The following is a 10860-nucleotide window of genomic DNA, read 5'->3' on the forward strand; positions in this document are numbered from 1 at the left end:
GGGCGCACACAGCAAAACTTTAGCCTGCCCTGCCCCATGCGTGCATGCGTTGAGTGCGTCCCCAGCTCAGTTTGGTTTACCTTTCCTCTAGCAAAGCAAGGGAGGACACTGGGCCGGCAAGTCTAGTCTAAGGCTGCCACACCCCTATAGCTGTCAGCTTATTCCATAGCCCACAGCAAACACCAGTTACGGACCTACAGCCTCTGCGGGTTGGTCCAAAGCCCGGAAGGAGTGACCGCTGTCTGATCACAGTGCCCAGAAGCCCCCGGCCCCAAGGATGAGAACCAGGCCCAAGGGATGCTCACCATGACTGGCGAGGAGGCCACCTTCACAGTGGCCGGGAGGGTGGTGGTGCCAGGCGTCACGGCCACAGTTTTGACGATGGTGGTGCCGGCCGGGACACTCAGCACCGTGGGTGCCGAGGAAGGAGGGATCTTCTGGGTGGCGGCAGCCGCGGCTGCCAACGCCGCCATGCCACTCATCTGCGGGTTGCTGCCGATGACCTGCAGTGGGCGCAGGGAGTGTGAACCCACAGGGAGCGCCAGGCCCACGGCCACCACACTCCCTGCTCCACGGCCTTCACCAGACCCCGCCTGGCTCGCCCTGGAGCGGCACCTCTCAACGTCAGGACTGCCGGGCCCTGCTCTACTGACCCCAGACATGGACTCCTACCACTGACGAGGCACAGCAAGCCGGCAGCAAGAGTTACAAGTAGCTCTGGATCTTCCCTAAAGACCACGGAGACAGACACAGCTCTCTCCTCATGGGGCTGAGTCAAACCCCAGCTGGCTAGATCCTCCCCTCAGGCTCCAGGACAAGAAAATACACATTTAAGATGCCCTTGAGATCAGACGGGTGGTTCTGAGGCATGAGCTTATTAACCCTTAAGTTAGTGCCGAGCGGTCGCCTCATCAGCGCTTTACGGGCGCAGGATGAGCGGGACTCGAATCCCGCCAGCGCACCACCGTCCGCCAGGAAAGCCCCGCCCCGCCCTAGCTTCTCACCGTCCCCTGGGCGCTCTGCGTAGGCACGACCATTCGCACGCCTGCGGGAAGGGAGGTCACAGTGACGGGGGCTTTCCCAGCCTGGCTGGCAGGTCGCATGGTGACCAACGGGGTTCCTGTTGTAGCCTGAGGACCGGTCACTTTGAGAACAGCAGGGACACCTGGCAAGAGAAGGGGCAGAGGCGAACAGCTTCTGTGACCTGCTTGTGCTTCAAATCTGGCCCTTCCAGACACCCTCAGTGACAGCCTCCAAGGTCGGGACCGAGGTCCCCCGCCACCACTTGGCCACAAGGTGTGCCGTCTGTCTAGCGGTCCTCACTCAGGCACGTGACCCCCTGGTGGGCCGGATCTTGCCCTTGAGAGCCCGGCCCCCGGCTCACCTTGAGTCCTGGCTGCGGCAGGCACGGAGATCGAGCTACCAGGCACCGTCGGCAGGACCTGGATGGTGGTGGTGGTTGGGGTGGTGGCGGCAGCCTGGGGCAGGAGCGTGATGCCTACTTGGGTCAGTGGCTGCACAGCAGGCGCGGCTGCTGCTGGGGCAGGGCTCTTGGGAGGGTTGGCAGGCACAGACGGGACTGGATTGGGTGTAGGGGAGGTGGCAGTAGCAGCCGTGGCAGGAATGTCATATTTCTGGAGCTGCAGAAGGTAACTGTCGGCTGTTGCCACAGCCCCCCAGCTCACCTCCAGGGAGTTGGTGTTGGCTCGTACCAGCTGTACCCGGGCCGGGGGCGGTGGCTTTTCTGTAAGAGAGCACCGCTGGTGAGAAGGCGGCGACAGAGACTTCAGGGACGGGCGTGGCAGCTCTCCTCCGGTCGGCCTTACCCGTTTCCAGGTACCAGAGGTCCTTGCAGCAGACCTGGTTGTTCCAGGCCTTTCGGTAGCCGTCACGCCCACTCCAAATGTACAGGCGGGTGTTGATGGCTACAGCACAGTGGCCGGCGCGGGCCCGGGGAATATTGTCCTCCAGCGTATCCATCAGGATGGTCTCCCAAGCCATGGTATCTGGGGAGGGCAGGATGTGGAGGTCAGCAGGGGGCAGAGGAATAGACAACCCCCAAGGGCTCTTTGGCCTTTTGCTGTCAGGGATGGGGAATTAAAACCAGGAAGTCATCAAAGATTACTAAATTAAGACAAAGACAAAAACAAAAACAACTCCATATAGCAAAAAGACCGTAAAAAATTATAAACCACGAACTACAAACTGGGAAAACTATGTGAAACACACAGCCAAAGGTTTCCCTTCTCACACACGAAGCAACACAAGAGCCCTCTAGAAAGAGATGGGTGAAGAGGAACGCAAGTTACAGAAAAGGTGACAAGAGGATCCGAGGAAAAATACATACCCTCACTCACGATTAAGGCAAACTTAACCCAGAGGGTGCCTGGCAGTTTGATGTTCGTGCTGGTGCAGCCAGGGCTCAGGGTGAGCCAGGGGAGGGAATGGGGGCTGGCCCATGGGGAGAGTCAAGTGCCTACCGGGCTCCGCAAAGAGCGAACTGTTTGCCGGCCTGGCAGACACTGCCAGGGGCATCTGTGTGTACAGCAACATCCCTCTGAAAGCAAGTCTACCTCTAGGTCTTCCTCTTGGAATACAATTGCACTTGGCGAGAATGGTGTGAGGATACTCACGAGCAGCGTTGGTGCACGTTTTGACACCACGAGAGCAATTCAAAAGAATGAGGCCACTCGCCCTGCAGGGATGGGATGGTCTCCAGGACAGAGTAAATGCAAGGCTCAGGGGCCGCACTGCGTAGAGCAGGCCGCTGTCCTGTCTCCTCGGTTTTAAAGGAGCCTAGAGGCAACGCTCATGTATATAGCAAAGTCCCTGCAGGGTGGGTGAGAAACCACCAACAGGAGACAGGAGGAATGCTCTGCGTGGTTACGCTGGGTAGGAAGAGCCTATTCAAAAGACGCAAAGGAGGAGCGTCCCTCAGAGCACTTGGGCCACTGGCTACTCCTGGCGGATTCTAGAGGCACGGCCTAGAAGCAGCTCGGCTCCCTGTGCTCCCCACACAGCTTTCAGGCCGAGGAGGCCGCTCTGAGCCCAAGCCCGAGGAGGCCATACCCAGGTTGAGACAAGCCAGTGTGTTGGTACACTTCCACTCCTTCTCGTGTGTGGCCACTTTGACGTCATCCATGACGAGAGGCACCCAGCCACCAAACACGTACATTCTGGGACGAGGGAGGGAAGAGCAGGAGAGGATTGTAGACGAGGTGCCCAGCTAGAGGCCGCCTCTTCCATCCAGAAACCTCTGAGCACACCTGGCCCTCTAGCTCTCCCCAGGACGCACGAAGCTCCAGACGTGGCCCTCTCCCACTTGGTGGCTCAGCCCTCACAAGAACTGTGTCACCTCCAGTGTGTGGAGCCTCGGTTTAGCTCAGCTAAAGCGCACCTCGGTCCCCATCGTTCTTATATTCACTTTGGGACCTTGGCATTGACAAAAACACTCAGCTGCTGGCGGAGAGGACGGTCTGTGCCCCTCTACCCTCTGTCTTTTCTCAGTCCCCCAGGGTCATAATGGAAAGACGGGGCTGCCGAACGCCAGCCCAGCCAGAAAGAGGTCTCCTCAGGCCTTAGGGGTTGCTGGAAGGAAACTGCGAGCCCACGGGGGTGGGGGTGGGGTGGGCTAGGAAAGGAAAAGCCGTGGCTGGCTGCTCACTTGTTTCCTATGGTCGTAGCCGAGTGGAGACTTCGAGGAAGAGGTGCCACCCCGCTGAGGCTGGGCTTATTCCATGTCAGAGTCTCTGTGCAGAGCAATGGGAAGGGAAGGTTACCCACACCAGGTCGGGCCCTCTGACCCACAGGATGTGCCCCAGACACAGGGAAGGTGCCGGGAGGCAGGTGCTGACCCAGCGCAAGAATTCCACACCTGGCCTCCTTACAGCCCATGGGAGGCCCTCCGATCACCAGGTTCTGGCATTTCCCAAGCTGTGTTCACCGTCCTCTGAACTTTCACTGAGCACCCACTACAAGCCAGCACCGCTCCTGGGGCTGGGGTAGGAGCGGCGGGCGCACCTTCTGACTCCCCGGCAAGACGCACTCTCCCCCACACCGCCTCCACCGCCTACAGAGCCACTGCTGCTGGGGATTCTGCTCCCGAGACACTGTTTCTTTCGAGCACCGAGCACCGATGCTGCCCCACAGGACCACCTAACCCTCCAGACATGTGTGGTCGGCCACCTTCCCCCCTCAGCCTTCTTCAGGTCGAAAGCCTCAACTCCTTTCAACCGCTCCCGCTTCCCCACCTGCCGACCAGCCCGAGGAGTCCCCACGGCTCTAAGGGCATCTGTACATCCCCTCTGACTGTGACAGACCAGGGGGCTCCGCTCCTGGCACAGCCTGACCACTGACAAGTCGACAGGGACGGGTGCTACCTCATCTACACAGTCCCATTCTAGAAAGGCCTTGCCCCCTCCCCTCACTCTCCTGGAAGACAGACCAACTCAGCCAACCAAGCCTTGCTCTTTCTTCAAGCAACGCCACAAGCTCGGGGCAAAGATGACAGCCCCAGATGGGTCCTATCCTGACCCTGCAGCAAGTACAGGGCTAGGCGGGACACTCCCCTCCCCATGAGCCCCAACTCAACACCCCACACTGGCCGCCCAGCAGACCGGCTTCGCGCCGAGACTACTGGAGCCGCCGCACCCACATCTTACCAATATCCAGGGTCCAGAGGTCCCCCAGCCTGCAGCCACTCATCCCTCCATAGATCACCAGCTTCGACTTCTTGTTGTCTTTCTCGGTGTAGACCACTGCAGTGTGGGACTCCCGGGGTGGGGGAAGGACGCCGTAAGTGATGGGAATGTCCCAGGCTACCACTCCAGAGCCTGGCCGCAGTTCCAGGATGTATAAGTCATTCAGGTACCTGGAGAAGGACAGTGAGTTGCGGCGGGGCCACCGGCTTCGATGGGTGAGCAGTGGACTCCTGGGGAGCCAGAGGGGGCTGAGGCTGCACGAACCCCAAGGTCTTCTGCCTTCGCCCCGAAGGAGGGGCTACCAGAAGCTCCAGAGGAGAGCGAGGAGAAGAGGAGAGCCGGCTGGGGCGCGCCAGTGTGCCCTGCACACGAAGCTGGGCCTGAGAGGAGGGCCTCCCGCGTGAAAGGGGGCACCATCTCAGGACTACCTCCGAACTTCAGAAAGGACAACACCCATCACGAAGGCTGCAGGCAGCAGATGCTGAGAAGCAAAGCGCCAGCTCTAAACTGGGTGTGAGGAGCAGGAACCAGCCCAAGGCAAGGTGGGTCTCTACCTCCTGGCCTGGCCCTCCTTCCACGAGGCCTCCTCGGGGTTAGAAACCTCAGTGCTGGAAAGCTCCTTAGAGGGCATCCAGTGCCACCCTCTTGTTTCACAAAGGAAAGGGACTTGGTACGGCAGGCTTGGCGGGTATGCGGGCGAGCACCCGCCTTCACGGGATTCCACGTGAACAGGACAAAGCCTCACCTCGGAATGTTGTTCTTGGGGTCCTCGCTATCGTTGGCCAGACCTCCAAACAGGTAACATTTGTTGCCCACAAGGGAGAAGCTGTGCCCGAGCCGAGGACACGGAGGGGGCCCGTTTTTGGGCGTCTTTGCTTTGAGTCTCTTCCACTCCCACCGGCTTGCCTGCAAAATCAAGACCCAGTGATTAAATCGGGGATGAGCCGGGCCATTGGCCGCACAGGGAAGGGCTGGTGCTGATGAGGGAGGGACCTGAAGGGAGTGAGAAGGTCCTGGGTGGCATGGGGCCTGCCCCCGCCCCTGCCCCAACAACCAGGGCCTACCTGGAGCTCGTAGAGGTCGTTGCTGTATTTGCCGTACTCCACCATCCCGCCAAATACCAGCAGGCGAGTCCCATCGCACACGAAGCCATAGGCTGCACATCCAGGAGGGATGTCCCCTCTCACGGCCGGGATGAACCACTGGTTGGTCGCTGGAGAACAAAAGTTAGCAGAAGTCAGAACTCCTCAGGAGCCCCTAGAACCAGAACCTCCACCCCTCTTCCTCCCCACACCCACCAGCCTTCAAAATACAGCCTAAGAAAGGAGGGGCTGAGGCACTGCCTCTCTTCCCCAGGATGTGGGACTTTCGCCTTTTAAAATCCAAGGGCCAGCCCTCTATCCAAGCCATCTTCCAAACCCCTTGGCTTCAGAGGCCACCTCAAAACAGCCTGTGATCACCCTGCTTTTCATCACGGTCGCCTTAGTAAGCAGGAAGCCACTGACCAAGAAAATTCGTCAGCTTCAGGCGATGTGGCCACCTTCCGCCACTCTATGGGTCATCGGAAAGAAACGTCTAACACCCAAAATACCGTCCAGGGGCCCATGGCCACACCTCTAAGTGGCCAAAAGAGCTACCAGTGCAGGCTGGGAGCAACAGCCTGCGGTACAGGCTGGGGAGGGCCATGGGGGTACGAATCAATCTCTACTGCTGTTTCCTGGGTGCCGGTCCAGAGCAGCCCTCCCCCGGGCCCACCCCTCCCCCTCCGCCTCCCCCCTCCAGAACACGGGCAGAGGTGGCGGCAGTCAGTGCCAACTAAGCTGCCCAAAGCCCATCGCCTCTAGCCGGGCTGGGGCTCCCAACCTGCCCATGCTCTGCCCGGCATCCTTGCCCCTCCTGGGCCACCGCCCCCACGTCTGCCATGCCAGGTCTTCCTGGAAAAGTCCGGGGGCAAACGTTGCCCTCTTGTGAGGGATGTCTTCTGTCCTGTTATTTGAAGGGCCATCCCCTAAAACATACACCACGCTCTCTCCGAAAACCCCAAACCGGCAGCCGACTGCAAATCTGATTCCACGCCCCTCGATCACTTTTGGTCAAACGTAGGCAAGCGAATTGGGACTGAGGGGCCGGTGGGCAGGGCACGGATCTGGGAGCGAACAGAGCCCCTGTGGGGGCGTGATAGGAGCCGGGACAGCACTGCGCACCCGGTCCCTGACCCCGTCCGGGCTGGGTAACCCGACTCTACCTGCAGCTGGGCAGAGAGGCCTGCCCCACCCCGCCACCAAAAACACACCACACCTCCCGAGGTAAAGGCGCCCGGCTCGCCGCTTCCCAAGTGTACACGTTAGTTTGCGGTGGGCTGTGGGTCCCGTCCTCAGTTCAGCAGCCAGCGGGCCTCCGGGTCCCCTGCCTGCTCCGCACACCCAGGCCCCAGACCCCCGCGCTCCGCCTCGTCCTACCGCACAGCGCAAAGACAAACCGAGAAGAGCAGCAGCTTTCCAGGCTGGAGCCATCAGCCCTGCCCGAACTGGGGGAGATGGCCTCCCGCGGTGCCCGGAAGGAGCTTCATCCAAGTTCCCGGGATAGAAGCCGACACAGACCTCTGAGCCTCCCTCCGTGAACAAAGGAACACAGAGCAGGACTGGAAGTAACTTACCCGAGGTCACAGGGCCAAACACACACACACACACAGATGAGAACCTTGTCACCGACTTAAAGTGACTGCTAGGTGCCCACCTGAGGGCCGGCAGGAGGCTACACGGGAAACGGCAGCTCTCTCGTCACATGCCACCACTGACTCAGCGGGCTGGGCTAGAGGGACCTGTGACGTCCTGACAGCTCATTCTACAGCACCCAAGAGGGGCTGACCTCATTCTAGAGCACTCCAGGCAGGGCAGGGGCCCTCTGCACCGCCATCAGGAGCAGTCTGTCAGGCGGCACAGTTTCTGGTCTGAAGCCAGAACCTGCCGCTCTTCACATCACCTACAGTCCCAGTTCTACCCTGAGATGGCAGCTGCCCCCAATCATGTCATCTCTCGCTCATCTAGCGGGGCAGGCGGCGCATGACCCGACCTCCGGGTCCCTCCTTCTCCCTAGGCTTGGGCTTGTCGCCACTCTCGGCTGCGAGGGACGCAGAGGAAGGGAGGCCTGTACCCAGGAGGCGGGAGGTGGCCGAGCCCCTCCCCCCGCAGCTGCCTTCCTGCTCTGCTGAGGCTCCAAGCGGGGGTGGGGGTGTTCTCAGAAGGGGTGACATGGGAACGGGGCCTTGAAGGCTGAACAGGACTTCCCGACAAGTGAAACCAGCCGGGCCGAGCAGGAAGTGACTGGGAGAGCAAGAAGGACCCGGAACGGAGGGGGAACGGGTTTGAGATAAGCTCAATTTAGTGACCAATTAGCTCCAGGGACAGAGGAACCAGGGAGGTGTCTCCAAGGTGGTGGCCCGCACCCCTTAACTGAAGGGCAAGACAGCCCAACAGTCTCGGTGACGGCCTGTATTCTGCCTGACTCCACTGCCAGCCAGCAGGGTGACCCTGGACCTGTCACTTCCCCTCTCAGACCCCAATTTCCTCATGTGCAAAAACAAGGAAGTTCCACTAGATGTTTTCCAAGGCTCTTTCCGGTGGTATCAGTCGCAGACATTCGAGAACCACTGAGGCAGACCAGCCTTGGGCCACTGGTTTGGCAACCAGCCACACCCTCCCCTCACCAGGGCGCACCCCACTGCGTCAGGGCCGGGTCCTCAGGGTAATCCGCTTTGCTGTTGAAGTAAAATTCCCCGAGGTCAAGGACAGTTGCTACCCTAAGATCTCCCAAAGGCCTGTGAAGTGTTCCACAGCCACCAAAGAGGAAGGACACACACTTTCTCACAAACACCCTTCAAGTGCACACCTGCCACCCCCACCCCACCCCCACCGCCCCGATCTCTGAGCTGACCAAGACAGCGAGGCAACCACGTGCCCCCCCGCCCCCGCCGCCGGAGCCCTTTGTCTTAGCAACGGGGAACTCTCTCCGAAGGGCGAGTCTCTCTGAGCACTCATCTTGCAGAAGGAAAAGCACTACAGAGTATGCTCTGACCTCATTTAAAACAAAACCAAGGGACTTCCCTGGTGGCACAGCGGTTAAGAATCCGCCTGCCAATGCAGGGGATATGGGTTCGAGCCCTCGTCCGGGAAGATCCCACATGCCACGGAGCAACTAAGCCCGTGTGCCACAACTACTGAGCCTGCGCTCTAGAGCCTGCGCGCCACAACTACTGAGCCCGAGTGCCACAACTACTGAAGCCCGCGCGCCTAGAGCCCGTGCTCCGCAACGAGAAGCCACTGCAATGAGAAGCCCACGCACCACAGCGAAGAGTAGCCCCCGTTCGCCGCAACTAGAGAAAGCCTGCACGCAGCAACAAAGACCCAACGCAGGCAAAAATAAATAAATAAATAAATAAATTTATAAACAAACCAAAACCAAGGTACGCAGGAGGCTGGCTGTCAAGACAGCAGCTAAGGATGCTGCGCATCTGTGCCACGGGAGAGAGGCAACAACACCAAGCCTGTCTTTCTGAGAACAGCAGGAGCTCGAGGCTCTGTCAAATAGCAAACACTCGGTGAGGACAGGGGAGCTGGGTCAGCTAACGGCTCTCCTGAGAAGTCACCGAGGGAGTTCATAGGGCAGTTTCCAAACTGCTACCCTGGAGGAATCCAGGGCTGCAGCCCTTCGGAAGGCTGGCTATCCTCTACTATACAACACACCCTTGCAGACGGAGAATGAATTAACGCCAAAGGGCTCAATTCATTTTAATAAACTAATGAATACGCAGAGGCCCCAGGAAGCAGTGGACTTTGGAGCTGATGGTAATTAGGCCCCTGCCCTACTTTCTAAAATTGTCCTTCCTTGCCAAGGAGCCTGCTCCAGGCCTTACGAGAATGAAGTTGGTCCAAGTAGTTTAGGAGCTTCTGCTCAGGGCAACGGCCTCTCTAAAAACAGCCCTGCCCCTCAGCCTTACCTTACCGGGCTAATCGCTGCCGCTGCAGCTGTCTGATCTGGCACAGAGCACCGCCAACCAGCCCAGCCTCACTAGAGGCAACAGGTGCTCAGACCCACAATGTGAAGGGTCACCGGCAACCCACCAGCCTCTTGAAAGTCAACTTTGTAGGGTCAACAACCTACAAGAGGCAGAGAAAACTAAACTCTGTGCCTTGGGGGAGGCGGCGGTGGGGAGCACCCAACCGAGAGCCCAGCTCCAACCCTCAGCACTCCAACCAACACCTTATCCCAGAGCAACCTCAAAGCTGGAAGGAGGTGCCCAGGCCCGAGGACACCGCACCGCCAGAACCCTCGGACAGGATGGCTCTGGGGCCAAAGGAGCTCGCCAGATGAGATGGCGAGGGGGAAAGAGCTGGAAGCCGGCCCCTGGCCGCGGCTCACCCGAATGCGACTGCGAGCTGCGGAGGGGAGCCTCCTCAAAGCACGCTGTCTGAGCCGGGAGGGGGTTTTCCGCAGCCCCGCCTCCACCTCTCAGGCTGGGCACTGGACCGGAAGGCACCCAGGCCCACCGCTCCCGGCGAAAACGCCCGCCGAGCCCCTCCCTGCGGGCCAGCGTCCATTCAACAGGCAGCTCGGGCGCAAGGAGGCGCCTGGTGTATCAACCGGGCCAAGTGGCCACCACGGGGGAGGGGGCCGCAGGAGGATGCGGCTAAGCCCTGGAGACTTAGCGGGGACACCAGGCAACAGGCCGAAGGCGAGCCGGCACAGCAGCAGCACCCGGAGGCAGAGGCGCACCGCAGCCTTCAGCTATGACCGCACCTTGCTTGCCCCTCCCAACCAACCAGGCCCGGGCTTTGGGGGAGGCATGAGAATGGGCAGGGGAACCTCCTCAGCCTGCTGCGGGATCACTGGAATTAATTCATCTCTTACATCCAAGGATCCCAGATCGAGGCAACAGGAAATCTGCAGAGAAACGCTGGAGAAGTCAACGCTGCAAGAGGGAAGCAGCAATGTCGTCTGACCTGTGGGTCCCCAGGAGACGGTTACGCAGCGCAGCACACAGCCCGCCCCCCTCCCCCCGGTCGGGATTACGCTGCTCAACTCTGCCCCTTTTCTCCAGACGGCGACCTAATCTGTAATCTAGAAGTTGTCATTTCTCCCGAAAGAGCACCAGAGACGAGGA

The 10860-nt window shown here is 59.8% G+C and overlaps 1 protein-coding gene across 1 annotated transcript in view; it reads right to left on the reverse strand.

Moving 5' to 3' along the window:
• The window catches only part of HCFC1 (host cell factor C1), a 22334-nt gene that overhangs the window by 10061 nt on the left and 1413 nt on the right, over nt 1-10860 (reverse strand). The window contains exons 2-10 of the mRNA XM_007456670.1: nt 5765-5913; nt 5446-5606; nt 4662-4870; nt 3665-3749; nt 3070-3176; nt 1827-2006; nt 1385-1744; nt 1005-1165; nt 306-503 (exon numbers count right to left, since the gene is read on the reverse strand). Of these exons, the coding sequence (XP_007456732.1) occupies nt 306-503; nt 1005-1165; nt 1385-1744; nt 1827-2006; nt 3070-3176; nt 3665-3749; nt 4662-4870; nt 5446-5606; nt 5765-5913 (1610 nt within the window). The remainder of the gene's footprint in view (nt 1-305; nt 504-1004; nt 1166-1384; nt 1745-1826; nt 2007-3069; nt 3177-3664; nt 3750-4661; nt 4871-5445; nt 5607-5764; nt 5914-10860) is intronic.

Source organism: Lipotes vexillifer, unplaced genomic scaffold (assembly GCF_000442215.2).
Source record: "Lipotes vexillifer unplaced genomic scaffold, Lipotes_vexillifer_v1.1 scaffold899, whole genome shotgun sequence".
Classification (NCBI taxonomy): Eukaryota; Metazoa; Chordata; class Mammalia; order Artiodactyla; family Lipotidae; genus Lipotes; species Lipotes vexillifer.